At 48.5% G+C, this 18,049-nt stretch overlaps 2 protein-coding genes across 2 annotated transcripts in view; both read right to left on the bottom strand.

Moving 5' to 3' along the window:
- Window positions 1-1,396: 1,396 nt before the first annotated feature.
- On the bottom strand, window positions 1,397-1,897 carry LOC135810488 (uncharacterized). Its single transcript, XM_065323978.1, has one exon. The coding sequence runs from the start codon at window positions 1,895-1,897 to the stop codon at window positions 1,397-1,399; it is 501 nt and encodes a 166-aa protein (XP_065180050.1).
- Window positions 1,898-6,201: 4,304 nt separating this feature from the next.
- Window positions 6,202-18,049, bottom strand: part of LOC135809586 (mucin-like protein) — a 46,392-nt gene continuing 34,544 nt past the window's right edge. Inside the window, exons 10-18 of the mRNA XM_065322966.1 lie at window positions 15,431-15,775; window positions 12,754-13,465; window positions 11,712-12,305; window positions 10,981-11,235; window positions 8,916-9,449; window positions 7,813-7,938; window positions 7,320-7,439; window positions 6,837-6,965; window positions 6,202-6,441 (exon numbers count right to left, since the gene is read on the bottom strand). Coding sequence (XP_065179038.1) covers window positions 6,263-6,441; window positions 6,837-6,965; window positions 7,320-7,439; window positions 7,813-7,938; window positions 8,916-9,449; window positions 10,981-11,235; window positions 11,712-12,305; window positions 12,754-13,465; window positions 15,431-15,775 — 2,994 coding nt within the window. The 3' untranslated portion in view covers window positions 6,202-6,262. The remainder of the gene's footprint in view (window positions 6,442-6,836; window positions 6,966-7,319; window positions 7,440-7,812; window positions 7,939-8,915; window positions 9,450-10,980; window positions 11,236-11,711; window positions 12,306-12,753; window positions 13,466-15,430; window positions 15,776-18,049) is intronic.

Here is an 18,049-nt window from a genome sequence, read left to right on the forward strand (position 1 = left end):
TGGAGGCAGGTCAGGAGTGTGTGCCCTGCTCCATACTGTTTGTAACCATCATTGCATCGCACCTGGATGGCACTGCCAAATGATGTGGCATTCGACAAGAGGGTTCCGTTTCCCACCTCCGGCACTGAACAATGCACGATATTGCACACTGGTAGCACTCCACTCCACGTTCCCGTTGACAAGCATTTCAGTTGGGAATTGCCCTGCAAAGTATACCCCTGAGAACAGTACATCTTCCAAATGCTGCCGTATTTTGTTTCATTTGATGATGATTTCAGGTGTGGAGCCAATGGCAGCGCAGGGCAATTGATGATCTGACAAGTTGGAACAGGTTGCGACCATTTGCCGCTTTCAAGGCAATGTGTTCTCTTAGCGCCAATCAGTGAGTGGCCAATATTACAGAAATAGGTAACTGTCTGTCCGTAATGCCAATCGGAGCCTATGCTGGTAATGCCAGCATTGGCAGGGACGACAGGCGCTCCACATGATATTACTGTACAGGAAAGAAGAACATGTAGGGTATGCATGATGAGAGATAATAATTATAGAGTAAGATGTGGGTGGTGGCCGGGTGGCCGGGTGTCAGTCGGAGTAATAGTTTGTTGTACTCATGACAGCAACCCAAACACACAATATTGCATTTTATTATTTTTATAATAATTATGTCATGGATATCTGGTGTTGAATTGCTCAAGCGTAATCAGTTGGTATTGCACACTCCACCAAGTTCAAGATGTACAGACAGTGCAACCTCGCTTAGAAGAACACTGATAAGACAAACTTTCGCATTAGAAGAACTAGCATTCGGAACTCTATTGGATAAATCACTGTGCATTCTCTGGTTATATAAATAATAAGGATTTAACAACAACACAAGCCGACCTGTTTGGGAGCTATTACGCGTTGTATTATCAGGGCATAGGCAACAATTGCCGCATGCAGTATGCAATACTATGGACCAATGCCGTAGTATCGCAGGCAACAATTGCCGCATGCAGTATGCAATACTATGGACCAATGCCGTAGTATCGCAGGCAACAATTGCCGCATGCAGTATGCAATACTATGGACCAATGCCGTAGTATCGCAAGCACCAATGTGCGTTAGACTGGCCAATGCCAGGGCTAATGGGGGCAACAATTGCCCGGCGTGTCAATACACGCATACGGTAGGGATGCACTTGTGAGCACATGTAGGCGCACTTGGCTCAATGCCGGCCTGACCCACGATCCCTACCGTTCTCCCAAAATACAACATGACCCAAACAGGAATTATCGGCATTACTATAGTTATAGTAGCGTTACTATAGTTATAGTATAATAGGTATATCATATGTACACTACAGCTGTTGCTAGGGCCGTCCAATGCGGCTACCCATTAGCATAACGGGCAGAGACTAGAACAATGCCGCTGGCAATGCTCTGTCTGCGACAGGGGTGCGGACATAGCGGAGGTAGGCAGAGCTTTGCCACCTGCCGGCGGTCTTCAGCACGTACTCAGGCACGCCAGCTTTGCCTGCCAGCGTTGCAGCGCCTCGTCTGAGGCTGTGGCTGCGCACGTCTTTGTTAGGCAAGGCTGTTTGTAGTAGCCTGTTGATGTTATGCGGCTTCAGGGGCGTGCCGTCATCATAGCGATAGAGCGGGCCAGGTGCCGAGCCACGGGCTGCTAGGTAACTGGTGGCTGCCGTGTGCGGGCATGTCGGCGAGCCTGTCCTCCTGACGCTAATGTCCTGGCCGCTGCCGTATTGGCTCGTCTTTGTCACACGCAGGCGCAGCTCCACGCGGTCTGGGTACATGGTCGCATCGCTGTACTCAAGGCCGGCGCCCCGTGCCGTGAAGGTGTACTCGTTGACTCTGAGCAGCCCGTGGAAGGCCAGAGTCACGGCGCTCCAGAGCATGGCGCGGTTGTGCGGGCTAGGCACGGTGGACTGCAGGTAGTGCTGTACGCCAGCCAGATCGTCCAAAGTTGCGGCCCGCGTCGTCAACTGCTGAAGGGTGGACTGCGCTGGTTGTGTCGGCACTGCGTCGGCAGTTGGGCTGCGAGTCCAGAAGCGTCGACAACCTGACCCAAACAGGATTTATCTACATTACTATTACACTACAATTGATGTGAGTGCCGTCCAATGCGGCTGCCCATTAGCATAGTGGGCAATGCGCTCAACGTACCGGATATGGAACAATGCTGCTGGCACTGATCAGTCACTGGGTATGGCTTGCCCTAGTGCGGGGTGGCAAGCGTTCGGAGCGCTGCAGCGAAGCGTATGTTGTGCTGGAGCTGCCCGCCAGGCCCTGGCGGATGAGGTCCATGGTTGCGTCATCAACTGCTGAAGGGTGGACTGCGCTGGTTGTGCCGGCACCGCTTCGGCAGTTGGGCTGCAAGTCCAGGCGCGCTGGCAACCGGACCCAGACAGGATTTATCTGCATTACTATTACACTGCAATTTATGTGAGTGCCGTCCAATGCGGCTGCCCATTAGCATAGTGGGCGATGTGCTCGAAGTACAGGATCTGGAACAATGCTGCCGGCACTGATCAGTCCCTGAGGTTGGCTTGCCCTGGCGCAGGGCGACAAGCGTTCGGAGTGCTGCGGCGAAGCGCATGCCATGCTGGAGCTGTCCGCCAGGCCCTGGCGGATGAGGTCCATGGTTGCGTCGTCAACTGCTGGAGGGTGGACTGCGCTGGTTGTGTCGGCACCACTTCGGCAGTTGGGCTGCGAGTCCGGCAGCGCTGACAACCTGACCCAAACAGGATTTATCTGCATTACTATTACACTGCATTTGATGTGAGTGCCGTCCAATGCGGCTAGCCATTAGCACAGTGGGCAATGCACTCAAAGTACAGGATCTGGAACAATGCTGCCGGCACTGATCAGTCCCTGAGTGTGGCTTGCCCTGGCGCAGGGCGACAAGTGTTCGGAGCGCGGCAGCGAAGCGCATGTTATGCTGGAACTGGCCGCCAGGCCCTGGCGGATGAGGTCCATGGTTGCGTCGTCAACTGCTGGAGGGTGGACTGTGCAGGGTGTGTCAGCACTGCGTCGGTAGATGGGCTGAGAGTCCGGAAGCGCTGTACTCGAAGACGAGTAAGAGACTTGGCAGGATCATTGCAGAGTCGCCGTTGGGCTGAGAGTCCACATCAGCCGGTCTGTTGAACGGAAGGGGGAGGATCTACGGCCAAATGGTGGTGCCTTATCTACATGGTACGAACCTTCCAAAAAATGCCAAGCCGGGGCCAGACATGAGGGGAAACAGACCAAAGCCGCCAGGCATACTTCGTGTCAGCTTTAGAGAGGAGAGCTCAGCATCAGGGACCTAAATTTCCGAGCCATCTTCAAGATTATGGGCTGGTGCGAAAACAGCTCCGGGGGCCCTGGAGGGGTGTGCTGCTGCGTCAGTCGCACAATACGTGCTCCAAGCGTCGCGAACCTCCTCCCGACTAAAGTCTCCCAGGCCAGGGATGGGGCTGCAGTTGCCTCGGCTAGGTTCTGCTCCGCTGCCGGAGCGGCCAAGTCCTCGCGTACAGTAGTCTGGAGCCAACTTCAACTCGAGCAGGCGAGTCCGCGGAGTAGGTTTTGTTCCTGTCGGGTCTAAATAATTGCGGGATGCCAGTGCGTTTCGCAGCTCAGCAGAGCGCATTTTGGCTGGACATCGCTCACTGACAGAGACATGGTTGATCGGATATTGATCAGAAACTGGCCACGATTGTCAAACAATTTGACCGTCAAGGCAGCAAAGCAAAGAGCGTTATGGCTGGACATCGCTCACTGACAGAGACATGGTTGATCGGATATTGATCAGAAACTGGCCGCGATTGTCAAGCAATTTGACCGTCACTGCGTCAGCGCAGCATAGCAAACGGAGCGTTTTGGCTGGACATCGCTCACTGACAGAGACCTGGTTGATCGGATATTGATCAGAAACTGGCCGCGATAGTCAAACAATTTGACCGTCAGCACAGCAAAGCGAAGAGCAAGCTCAAAAACTGGCCAAGGTTGTCAAGCGATCTGACTGTTGGCGCAGCAAGGATGAAGAAGAAGCAGCATCGAGAGCCGGAGTAATGCGCATGCTCCGCGTGGTCCCGTGCCGGGGCGCGGGAGTTCGGAGTGCGTGTTCTGCACGGGCACGTGATGCGCTATGGCAAGTACGTGCAAATTATTTTAGGAATGTAATTGTTGGTGGGTTGCTAACTTCACTTACCGTGCCATGCACGGAAACTTATATATAAAGAACTCCCGTTATTGCAAACAAATACCATTGGTCCCTAGGTGTTCGGCTTAAAGAGGTTTGACTGTGCAAGGGTACCTACACCATCACAGTATCACTATCACCATCACTATCAAGTGCAAGACGTACAGCTGACCAGAACCACTACACATGTGACTATCAACAGCATGATATAAAATTGTTACTTGAAGTGTCACTGAATCAGGTTCTTACACAAACAAACGGACCGGTAGACACGTGAACACAATCACATAATTCATGCACAACACACCCATACACACTAGTATGTGCACACACGCACACACACACGCACACACACACACACACACACACACACACACACACATACACACACACACACACACACACACACACACACACACACATACACACACACATACACACACACACACATGCGGACACAGACAGACTTACAGACAGACAGACAGACAGACACGCATCCATACGCGTTCACGGATACACACATACATGTATACATACACGCAGGGGTTTACGGACCTAGTGACGATTATACATTCACACACAGGTGGTATCTTACCGTCACATATAGCCGTAACATTGTTTTTCTGGTATCCAGTATTACACAGGCACGCATACGACCCTCTCGTATTGCTACAGTGCATTGTATCTTGTGGACATAAGTCAACCGACCCTGCACATTCATCAATATCTGAAGAAATTTAAAACGTGCAGAAAGGCTGCATGATGTTGTGGAGAGTGAACGGGCAGTGATTTCTTTCTCGCCTCCTTCAGTTTGACTAATAAGGCAGAAGACTCAGAGGCAAACGGTGATTTGAGATAATGAAGAGTCGATACAAAAGAGCCATCAAACCTTCAAGGAGAAGAAGACAAAAAAGCACCCGAACTGTGAATGACAAAACGGAAAGAGAGTTTCATGCATTGTGATGAGGTAGAACACCTCCTTGCATTTGCCTTGCCGAACTTTGTATGGTCTGAAATTGAACAGATGATCCATATACTAAAGTCTGAAAGAGGGAAAAAGGAGCTGATGGAGTAGAAGAGAGAGAAGGAGAAGGAGAGGAGGGTATTGCGCCACCCAACCACGAATTTGGCAGTGCTGCTTCTCCGATGGCTGATGTAGGAATAAAACAAGAGGCAATTTTTTTTCTCCTGCACTATGGCTGCCGAGGCCCAGACCGTAATGTATGTCATGTGGTGGTTTGTGCAGTTGTTGAGCAGAAGTAAAAGAACAGGCACAGTAAGAGTCTGTAAGTAGGTACGTGTCTGACCACAACATTTAGTGGTCACACCCGTACTAGCTTTTTGGCAGGTACATGGATATGGCTAGTGGGGTTTCTCGGCACTTGTGCCAGTGGTTGTGAGACGTATCCCTCGCCCCACTGTTAGGTGCTGCATCTGCCGCTAGGGTGTACCGGGTGTTAGCGGCCGTCGCCAGTTCCCTTTGGGAACGGACGCGATAATTTACTTTTTTTACTGCCTTTCGGGCACGAACTAACTTTCGGATCTGACTTGTGTGTAGTGGAGAAGTCATTTTCATGAAGATGTACATGCACATGCATATATGCGCTGCATGTGCAAACTGTACCGGTACTTATTTCGGACAATATGTTTATCCGGCTTAATTTATTACTTGACGGCTTGACTTCAACAGGAGTCGAAAGAATGAAGGGGGGTATCTATTGTGGGTACCGTATTTTTTGGAGTAGAAGCCGCACTGGAGTGTACGCCGCACTGGAGTGTACGCCGCGCTGGAGTGTACGCCGCGCTGGAGTGTACGCCGCGCTGGAGTGTACGCCGCGCTGGAGTGTACGCCGCGCTGGAGTGTACGCCGCACTGGAGTGTACGCCGCGCTGGAGTGTACGCCGCACTGGAGCGTACGCCGCACTGGAGTGTACGCCGCACTCAGATTTTTTGTCACGAAATACAAACATCTAACCTGTCTGCAACCGTGAATTTGACCATCGTAGTTACTCGTATTGACTTTTTTTGGATGGATTACAAGTGATTAAAGTGCGGCCTATACTCCGAAAAAAAGCAGCACTTATTTGCAGACTTTCACGGTACTGGAGATGCCGGTAAGCATGTGCACGTGGGGCTCACCTTCACATGTTACTTTGTCGGTTGCGAGAGTATATCCAGATGAGCAGTGGCACAGAAAAGAACCATTGGTATTCTGGCATATATCCGAACATGCCGATGCACCGTGGCATTCGTCAATATCTGAATTATAGGACACAAAATTGGGAGCAGCAGTCGAATGCCAGACAATAAACTCATTGACAGTGAATTGTGCAGAGCTGAATCAAGAATTCAGTCGGATGCTTCCTTCAGTCTCATGTTGAATCATCTACTTGATCAATTGTTTAGACAGTTGTCTGAGGTCCTCAGGCTGCGTATACTGCTCTATGTCCAGTGGACAGACCCAGTAATACAATGATCACACAGCAATGAAGCAAACCTAATCGTTTTTTCAGATGGCACCCAAACTCCACATAATTGTTCTACAGGGCTGGACTTGGTCCACAAGTGGGAGTTCTTCCCAGCTCGGACTATGCATTCAAGTTGAGCACAGAGTGTTTCAGCGGTTTGACTGTAGTTGTACGCGTTCTTCTTACCATTGCATTTCCCATGTATGGCAGTATCCAACGTGTAGCCCCTTTGACAACTGCAAATAGCAGTGTGTGATGTTAGATCCTGCACACAGAGCTGTTCACAGCCACCGTTATTCTTGCAGGGCCGGATGGCTGTGGGAGAGAAGGCAGCAATTAAGGAATGGAGATCGACAGAGTATACAAGGAAGTCAATGTTCAAATACGTCAATATACATGTTTTGTACAGGTGCGTCTAGTAGTTCGTACAAAGCACGTACTGGATTGCTCTATTGCCCGTAGAGTGTTCCATGCCTGTCTGTGGTAAAGCTTTCCACACAATTTGGAGAAATGAAGCTGTGTCGCAAGACAGAGTGTCATGTAATTCACAGTCGTCAAGCAACCTGCCTGCACTCCTGGTTTGACTATTGGATAAGGTGAGACATTTTCAATATGGCAATTGTCAAGCAGATGTGATACAGATCAATAGGTGTTGGGGAAGCGACTTACGCGAGCAACGGCTGCTTCCGTTGAGAGCAAAGCCCACATCACAATAACATTGATATGATCCTTGCGTGTTGTTGCAGAATTTCTCGCAGTCATCAGTATTGAGAGTGCACTCATTGAGATCTGCACATATCACACACACAGTCATAATTGACGAGGCAGCACATTTTTTCACGGCAGTGCCATATTGAATATTGTCCCATATAGCAAACTACTATGAACTACGCTACGCTGTAGAGCAATCTGAGCCAGTTCGTTACAACTGAAGAGCACACATCTGTGGATTCCTCTTCAACTGAGTTGCTGCCCATTATTGATCACCCTAATGTTTCTTGCCTCACGCATGCTAGAAGCTGATATACAAGTCTTACCCTTTTTCAAGAGTCAGCAGAAAGTAATGATATTACAACTCTTCCCCGCAAATACACTGCATGTACATGCTCAACTACAAGACTAGTATGTTATGGAATGCGTTGAGACCGTTGAAGCGACTAACCAGAACACGTCTTGTCATCAGGATTCAGAGCAAAGCCAGCGTTGCATGCGCATGTATAGTTGCCCTGTGTGTTGGCACAGACCTGCTGACATGGTGAAGATGACCGGTTCCTGCACTCATCAAGATCTGCACAGAGACAATTCAACAATTACAAAACTGGTGAGTGACATTAGATAACTTTTCAAATGCATACTGAGACTATTGCGTGAGGCAGCGCGTGTGGTGGCAAGAATCTGTGGATTTAGTACCCAGGCGTAAAAAGGTTTTAAGGCAGCAAGCAAGCATGCAGCAGTCATCAAAGAACTTCTTGTCTCTATTATAAATATATGAGTAAGGTTTACTTCGAAGTACACGCTTGAAAATTGCTGTCTGATGCTCGATTAAAACCGTGAAACTCAGAGTTACAGCATAAGCGCTTTTGATTCCTCTCAAGTGCGTGTACAAGGCTCTGCACATTGAGCACTGTCACGAGCAACCACAACACTCTCCGAGTGAGTAAGGTTTACGATTCATCGCTGCGTATTCCATTATTGCTCACTCGTAGTGTGCACATGTGGTGAATAGAAGGGGGTAGTCGGGTGTTCATGACGAGCGAGCATTAACTGCAATTTCTACATGTGCACATCCGGTATCAGCTCACAGTTTTGCAATGGAACTGACTGGGATATGCCTCTAAGTTATATTCAAACCTGTAACAAGCCACCTCTGTGATAACAGACAACCTCCCCCCCCCCCCCAAAAAATAACCCCTGTCACGTAGTGTTCTATGCCAAGCTCCAACAAGAAATCATCTTAACCTGGGTATGGTGGACACCTGTCTTTGTACCACAAAGTGCATGCTAAAATACAGGCTTGACCGGGCAGGCCAGGATAATCCGCTCTTCCACCGCTTGCCTGCCTAATGTGTGCAAGACACACCGCATGCGCAGAGTGTTGTATGTGATGCTAAGGCCACGTAGCCCCCGGCACTATAATATTCATGGGGGGCAGGTTTCTGTGGCTAGGACAAGTTTCAAGCAATCTGCACTAACTTACTTAAGTATAGCCTTTCACTACACCAGCCTGTTATTAGGTCCCGGTGAGTCATCGGCCCTGCTACGTACCTAGGCAGCTCTTTCCGACTCCAGTAAAACCAGGAGGACAGGCGCCACACAGGTAGCCAGTGTCCGGCGCAGGCTTGTCGAAACAGTCCACGCCGTCGGAGCAGGGTTGATACGCCGCCTTACACCCGTCCCGATCATCCTCGCAGAATTCACCAGCGTATGCAGGAGGGCACTCGCATGCATGGATGCGCGTCCGCTCTGAACTGCGCGAGGAGAATGTGGCATGGGAGACGTTTCCCCCGCTGTTGCAGTTGCGAATGTAGACAATTGGACGAATGAGCACGGTGGCGGAGGTTTCTGGAGAAATAATCAGGAACTGTAGATTGGTGGCTTTCACATTGAAGTCCACTGCCAGAACAAAGATGTCAGGCCGGGTGCTTGTTCGTTCATCTGAGAACGAAGAGTTCTTGGCTGGTATTCGCTCAACCCGATATGAGCTTTTATCCAGTGTGACATTGGAGAGGTCCACTGTCAATAGGCCTCCCGAGTATATAAACACGGGAGATGTTGTATTCACCCGGATTGGATTGACAACTGGAAATGCACGATACAAACATGGCAAGAGAGCACAACTTCTGTATGCTTGCACAGTACACTGGATATACCATTGCCGGGCTGCAATATACTACTGAAGTACATGTAATGGAATAACGTACTTGAAGAGTTCTTTTCGAAACCTGGCATGATATGAGATGTATCAGCCTGTGGACCTTGGCTGGATGAACAGAATATTGAGTATTTTTGGCTTTGAAGTACAGCGTTTCACAAGCCTTGGAGGTATGTTATGCAAATGTTTCATCGTACTTCAATTTGAAATTGTCAACATACTAATGCGTGTACATGTCATACTGTCCGCATCTATGATGTTCCAATATTTTTATTTTTATTTATCAGGCGCGTGCACCGTATGAGTTTGTTGGTGTCTGAAAACTACCTTTTTCCGGGCAATCTTGCCAAAGGAAAAGCGTGCCTACTGGATTGGTTATCCTGCAAACGCGTCGATCGACGGGCAGTTTACAGTCCAGTAACTATGTACTAATTTCGAAGTGAGAGAGTTGCTTTGCATGCAGTTGAAAATATATTTATTCTCTCTTTCTTCAGTGGAGAGTAGCGACAGAGAGATCGATCTCTAGCTCTGGTTGGCTCCTGGATTGGCGATGACGTTCAAGAAATCCGTTCTCAGACGGTCTCGAAATTTGAGTCAAGCACGCGCGATGCAAGTCAGTTCAAGGATATGATTGACGATATCTCCTTCCAAACTGTTGACTCAAATCAAGATCTCCACAGCCTTTCGTTCTCGCTCATGTGCGCAGCAGAGATGTTCGTCAAAAACGTTGTCGACTGGAAGACGTAAAAATGTGCGTCCAGGATCCACTTGCGCTGCTTCAGAACGAAGCGCTGCTCCGGCCGCGACTCAAGGACGCGGGACTTCGCTTTTCTTCCGCGAGCTTCCATCGAAGCAAGGCCCATAACTCTTTATTGAAATCATGTGGAACATTGCCAATACATGCTGAAAACTCCGTCATAAAAACAGAAAGAAAGATCCGTCGAATGTAAGCAGTGTTTTGATGAAACAAACATGGAGTGGACTACAAGTAGTGAAGTACCATAGACATAGTGTTATACTAGTCTTATAGACTGTAGTGTAGCCTGCAAGGCGGCTAGGCCTATCAAACTTTTACGTGTTCAATATCACAAACATGTATATACGAGTACATTGACTTTGCACCCTCTCGCGTTTGTGCCGGCATGATCTGATGAAAGCAGTCGGACGAGCCCCGCATCTTATCAGCACCAGTGTTCATTGGTGCCCTGCACCCCTGATCTTGATCCCCCCCCCCCCCCTCCCTCCTCCCTAGCCCTCGCCGTTACCTCCGACGGGATGTTCGGGGGATGCTCATGTGCACAAATACATAAGTATACAGTGGGTCTCCAGAAAAAAATTTACCAACTCTAGAAACCCCCCTTTCGAGACTCGGTGCACGCCACTGTTAATTTTCACGAAATCAATGGCTGGTTGACATACACATGCATGCCGTGCACATGTAGATTGGAATTCTCTTACCTTCACCGCACCCTATGATGCGCATCAGCTCTTTGGTATAGTTGAGATCTCTGGTGATATTTGCCACCAGGTGGCACAGAGCGTTGTTGAACTTGCATGATTTGCATGTTTCGTTCACCTGCGGCCAGAAGTCATCATAATACTCAGGTGGCAGGGTTGTTGGACTGCTCGTTGTGGTGGGTGACATGGTACTGGTACCATTTGATGCACAGCGTGGATCCTTGGCTAATTGTAGTGCACTGCAGTTCAATTTCCCTGTTGAAGATGGACACGAGACATCACCAATATGCTCATTGCAAAATGACGTAGTAGTTTGTGATGCCAACACCCCGCATTGCCACCCTAGGCATGGTCGTGTGGAGTGTTGAACAGTGCATTGCTGATCCCATTGTCGTCAGGGGTTGTTCTATCCGACGATATGCCCTTCCGATTACTCTCACTCATGCACGCATATACCACACACAGAGGACCAGTTATTCTTCGCTGCCTTCTTCCTGAGACTTTCCTTGGTGCCAGAACGAATAATTGGTCCTCTGTATGTGGTGTATGCGTTCATCGTCGGATAGAACAACCCGCGATGACACCAGCGTACTCACATGCATCACTCATGCATTTCATATTTTGGCAATGCGCCTTAGGCCTATAAGTCAGAAGTTCACACACATGCACATAGATCTCAAAAGGAACCTTTGCTGCATTTCATCATACTGTTGCGAAGAACCAAAGCTCACATCTATTAATTGCATCGCCCTGTATTGGCAGTAGAGACGGTCCATCTATGAATAAGAGACCTCGGCTGCTATTCAGAAGGCTTTGTGGACAGCCGACTGTGACAGCAATGGTTCTCCTGTGCGGAAAGAGGACAAGGTTGACCGAGAAGCCACTTTCAAACACCACGCTGCCGTGAGTGCGATTGTGCACTATGACGCTGAAGCCGTTATGAGCGCTGATGCCAATCGGTGTCGGCCGCGGAGCGGTCGTACTGTTGCTCGGAACCCTGGTGCAGTTTCGATTCCACTGCAGACACTCGTAAGTGATGCTGACGCCGTCGTCACTGAACACTTTGAACACTTTGTTACTCAACGGTTGACCATTAACAGTGAAGGAGAGTGCACCCTCAGAAGACACACCGGCTACGCACTGGTCAGTGCTGTTTCCCTGCATGCCAATGCTGGTGACCTGTTGAGGCCCGTCCCCACTGGTCTCTGAAATCACAATTTCACACCGGAAATACCCAGGACTATCCACCAGTAGGAAGTTGCCTCTTTGAAACATTGTATACTGTCCTCCGGGTGTAGTGCGGATGATCGGAAGAGCAACAGTTCCTGCAAGAACGAGTACACATTACCCAGGAAACAAGAAAGCAATCGGCAACAGCCTGATTTGAGATACATATTGTTGCTTTTCTATCTAAGGGATAAACAAGTCCAAGGTAGGAGAGAACCATATGGAGGTTTCAATGGATTCAAAACTGGCTTATTCAAACAATACTACATGGAAAGAAGGATGAACAGCAAAGATGACAAAACATGAAGGTTTCAAAACTAATCATACATAGCAATGGTGCAACCAAGTCTTCCTTGCCGCTACTCAGAGTCTCTTGTCTGAAAAAAATAAACTTATCAGATGGCATCTGTTGCTGTTTGTGAATTGCATTACTGGCTCTGTCCTGTGGACATGGGGCACTATATGCAGCCCGAGGATCTTAAACACTTGTGTACAGGTTTCAATGCGTTGAAGTCTCCCAATAAATTTTGCTATAAACTTACTTACCAAGACTCTGCCTAGAATAGGCGATGCTAGACTGACTAGGTCGTTTCTCCCAGTACAGGTGACAGAGAGCTGAGTCCTCACAGCACCATTGCCGTGGCAGGGTCTCCTCGGAGCTGACTGTAGTCGGCTCAAAGCTCAGCCAAGAGAAGCGTACTGAGTTACCACCATCAGGTGGACCTTCAAGGAATGCCCCGTATCCCAAGGGCAGTGTTCGATAACAGCACTCCTGAGATGAACCAGTGATGGATGGGACAGAATTCTGGAAGCACGTCCGCGGGGAAAGTTCCCGAATGAGTTGAAATCGGGAGTCGGCTTGAGCTTGCGCAAGGATCTGTGGACAAGGATTGAAGTATTTCATCCATGTCCTTGGGTCCGGTTGAGATGCGTACCACCGAAGGCACTTTGCCCTTGGACCATCAATGACACCTTTGTATAGCCTGAAGATATACATGGCTCCTTCAGTGCACGCTTGCTGGAAGAGGTATTGGTTGGCGGAGTCCACTTGATCATCGATGCCACTGATTCTGAAGGTGCCTGACCGCCTGTCATTGTAATATTGCTCCGGCGTTGAATAGCCCATTACGGAATGACCGTACGTGACCCGTGGGTTACGCAGCACTGGAATCGACCACTGGATGGAGTTGACATCGTAGGCGAACGTGGTGTAGGATCGCAGGCCGTCTGTTGCCATGACAGCTTGAAATGTGTTATGCTGTGCGGGAGCAGAAACAGGGAAATGCCGTGGAAGCAACATGAAAGCACGCAATGATTGAAGTTTGGCAATAGTGCGGAAGGGAAAACAATTCACATTCTCAAACACAAATGAATATATGTGAGTGGTATTGACACGAATGAATCCAGATACTTGTTTTCTTCTCTAGTGCTTTTTTTATCCACAGTTAAGAGTAGAGCCCATACGCTCTCTTCCTTTAACACTGCAATAGTTCAACTCATTTCACAATAATCATTCCAACGTTTCGGCAAATTGCCTTCATCAGGTTCACAATGATTTGCAAGCTCCCAAACCAGCATTGATAAAGGCCAACTCCCCTGTCAATAAGAGGGTGTGAGAAGCAGCGCGAAAAAAGTCCAGCTAATAGTGCTAACATCAACTATCAGTGGAGGGGACTACAGCTGAGGTAAAAACAAAAACAAAACAAAAAACACATTATCCAGCGCCGAATGTCATGATAACCAGACAATAAGCGAGTGGCGATACAAATTACAGCAAAGACCACCCAGCGTTAGTGTTTATCTTTGGAGCCAAATTTCTGATCTCCACAGCCTCCTTCAATTTCCTGCCAGCTCTGTCGCCTTCTCGAGCGAGGACTGATACTGCCTGTGAAGGCGCTATCTCGTAGTCTCAATCTCCTGCGCGAATGCTTGTTTCTCATGTGGTCATCCCAAGGCTTGTCACGAGTCTTTCGACGTGCTTCTCCATTATGTTCCTTTAGATGGGTCCCTAGTGATCGTTCTGTCTCTCCAACGTAATATTCCGTACACCATTTGCAATCTATTCTGTATACTACATTCTTATTCATGCAAACCTTCTCCCCACCGGATTGGCAAAGTAAGACATGGCTCAAGTGGGCGGCCCCGTCTCCTACGTTGCGTAATATTCGGCTCCTTGACACACTGGGGTGGAGACTGTGCTGAACGACGTAATTGATTGCGGAGACTGCCCGAGTGCTCATAAACTACTCTTAAAGGGGAAGTAAAGGCAAAAATTAAAATTTCACCAGTTGTAGTCTTCGGGGTGCTGAGTCGAATGGTCTTGGTCCGAGAAAGCTGGGACGCTCCCTTCCTACTTGAATCCCAATCGAACTCGCGCACTTCCACCGAAACTGGGTGACTGCGCCCTACTAGATGGGGATTTGTATGCAAAATGTCACTAAAAGCGCCATTTCGTTCTTATAAAAGCACGGATGACCACGATTGGCCCATATGTTGTAGTCTTTTGGACGCTGAGTCGACTGGTTTTGGTCCGAAAAGGCTGCGATGCAGCGTTCCTCCTTTATTCCCAATCGAACATGGTTGAACAAGCGGTCACATGCTCCTGGGTGCCCAAATCACCTGGTCACCACGCCAGCAGGCGACAACTTTCACACCAAGGTTCAACTCGAGTTCAACTCGAGTGACAGGACTGCACCCAAAAAAGGTCAAACAGGCTAGTAAGTTGTGCCCTGCAGGCACAGTGACCAGCTGACTGGTGTACGCAGGAGCACGTGACCGCTTGTTCAACCATGTTCGATTGGGAATACAGGTCATCCGTGCTTTTATTAGAACGAAATGGCGCTTTTAGTGGAATTTTGCATACAAATCCCCATCTAGTAGGGCGCAGTCACCCAGTTTCGGTGGAAGTGCGCGAGTTCGATTGGGATTCAAGTAGGAAGGGAGCGTCTCAGCTTTCTCGGACCAAGACCATTCGACTCAGCACCCCGAAGACTACAACTGGTGAAATTTTAATTTTTGCCTTAACTTCCCCTTTAATTTGTGAAAAGTGAAGACCTCCTAGTATTGTACGAGTGTACTCACACTCTATTCTACATGGAACATCTTACTCTATTCTGCATGGAACATCTTACACATACAAATAGTACAAGTAGTACTGCTGACATGAACAACAAACAAAAACGTATTTATAAGTGGGAGTGGGGGTATGCTGGCCAAACCTTACCAGTTGGTACTTGTAGAGGCTTGGGTAGGGTGTGATCCTCTCCCATGTTACAATTGCTGCCCATGTTGCGGTGAAGTAGAATGATTTGTCAGTTTTCCTCTCTTTAGCAAGGATCAAGCTCTCTATTTCCTCCAGCATTGCCTTCTCCGAGGACACCTGCCTGTCGTAGAAATGATACCAGACATGAGATCTGAGACCATCTGGAAGATTCTTGGAGTACGAGTTGTCAGCCAAGCACCAGTAGGGTGCCAGAATTGTTGGCTGTGTGGTCCAGTTTCCTGGGAACACCTGGGGATGGCGAATGGGTTGGTCTTGATCCAGCATAATCACTCCATTCTCACAGATCTGCATACCAGCGCACACATTCAAGAAGGAGCATGTCAGAGCCTTGCCCAGGATTGGGTAGGTGTGTTTAGATGCTGGAAAAAACAAGTTCAAAGTTTTATTCTCCTATGTGTCTGGTACCGCAACCCTAAACCCAAATGGCAAGTGCCCTTAACTGGGAAAACCGTCACACTGTAATCAGAGATATCACTGTATTATGAAACTGGAGAAGCATGCTACCCAAATTTTCAGCAGTAACTGAAGGTAAGATTGTTTCTTGACATTTCTATATTATTCAACATTGTAAATGATCATGATTATTGATATCACTGTATTATGAAACTGGAGAAGCATGCTACCCAAATTTCCAGCAGTAACTGAAGGTAAGATTGTTTCTTGACATTTCTATATTATTCAATATTGTAAATGATAATGATTATTGAGATCACGAAACGCTCTGTGACTTGGGAACTTCAGGGCTCACGGTTGGGATGCCAAAACTCGATTACGTGGGAGGACATCTTGAAATCTGATCACCATAGAAATGAGCTCGCGTGACTCGAGCTGTGCACGCCTACGCGGCGCGGAGCACAGCAAGGAGAGAGTTGCAGTGACCTGGTGACTGACAAGAAGCAGTAGAACTGAGGAAGACGGAGACCGGCTGGGGACTTGCGTTTCACTTTGGTTGCCGTTCACTGTCGTTGTTATTGCTTCTTTCCGAGCGAGTGTGTTGCGAGCAGTGCTGGCCTCGTAAGCCGAAGGCTTCAGACAGTTCGTTCGCACGCTGAGTCCTGCGATGAGAAGTCGCGAGTTCTGCCGCCGAGTTTTTTTAGTGAGAAAGGGATCGACATCTATGTCGTCCGCTGATGCACTGGCGCAGGTGAGGAGAGGTAGAGGACAAGAGCTCCTTGATGGAATGAAGCAAAGACTCACACCGTGTTCTAGTTCGTTATCTCTGTTCTCAGAGCGTTTTGTAAATGCACTTACACGAGTGAAAGAGCCGTGCCACGCTGCTGTGAGAAGTGACGATGGAGAGTTGTGAATTATTTGATTTGCCACTCTGTTTCGTTGCAAGAGGACGAATCAAATGGCTTCGCCGTTGTACTGGTCATGTATTTTTGGTTCGCCATAGATGCTGAAGCACACAGCAGTAGGACGCCGATGAGAGAGACAGCAAACGGTGAATAATATTTCAAAAGTTTGTCAGTCACGGAGGAAACATTGCAAAAAACGCCTTGCTGCTGCCTCGCTGGTGTAGTTTCCGCATCGTACAACGCATATGCACAGGCTTCCTTCCTTGTCGTCGCGCACGGGAGTTCGCGTGCGCCCCTGCCGACTTAGCTCACTTCAAAACAGTATAAGGTAGCACAATATTGGCCGATTTTGACAATCGATGGCTCAAAATCCTCAGTAGATACTAAGCTACAGTTTAACCGAAGCGATTTTTTTCTAGATGAAGGGATCGCTGTAGAGCATTCACGGACTTTGTGACCATATCTCTAGTTTCCCAGGGCCAAAATCAAAAATTCCTTCGGTTGAACCCCTAGTTCACATCTTGCCTGGTTCCACCCAAATTTTCAGTGTCGTACTGTCTACCTGTGCTACCTTATTCTATTTTGAAGAGGCATGTGTCGCACTGAAAATGCGCTGCGAGATGGCTAGAGTTTGTGTACAAGGGGTGGTCGAGCTGTGGTCGCGTGACAGTCGACCTGTCGTCGCGTGAGCTGGCCAGAAACAAAATGGCGCCCACGTATTTGTACACAACCGTGAGCCCTGAACTTGATGTGGCCTCTGGAGGATTTGCATGCGAGTTGCCATATTTTCTGGGGTATTACGGGGAGTTCCACTAGCTCTCGGAGTCACAAAATGACTGATACCTAATTATAACAAAGTACATCATGTGACTTGGGATATAGAGCAGCAGGCGGTTGCAGGGTTGAGACCGATACAATTCAGAAATAGAAGCGGAGCTTATATGCCTGACAATCACTTAAACTGCAAGCATGAAGGCATTGGTACTATGCCAGCTCCCTCTCTTTCTCACTCCCTTCATCTCTCTCTCTCTCTCTCTCTCTCTCCCTCTCTTTCTCTCTCTCTCTCTCTCTCTCTCTCTCTCTCTCTCTGTATGTGGGGCTCCGTTTATTGAGGTGCGTTGAAATTTATTCTCTTTATCTTATTATTTCTTTTCTATAATTTCCCCATATGAGTTCCTATCAGTTGCTGTGAAGACCTTGAGTGGAGAGCGCTTGCTCGAGCGTTGAACCGGGTTCTTAATCCACCATACCCAGTTCGCAA

This window comes from Sycon ciliatum, chromosome 2 (assembly GCF_964019385.1).
Source record: "Sycon ciliatum chromosome 2, ocSycCili1.1, whole genome shotgun sequence".
In the NCBI taxonomy this organism is placed as follows: domain Eukaryota; kingdom Metazoa; phylum Porifera; class Calcarea; order Leucosolenida; family Sycettidae; genus Sycon; species Sycon ciliatum.

Coding starts and splice junctions, on each gene's coding strand:
- LOC135810488 (XM_065323978.1), bottom strand. CDS start 1,897: ATGCTCTGGAGCGCCGTGACTCTGGCCTTCCACGGGCTGCTCAGAGTC.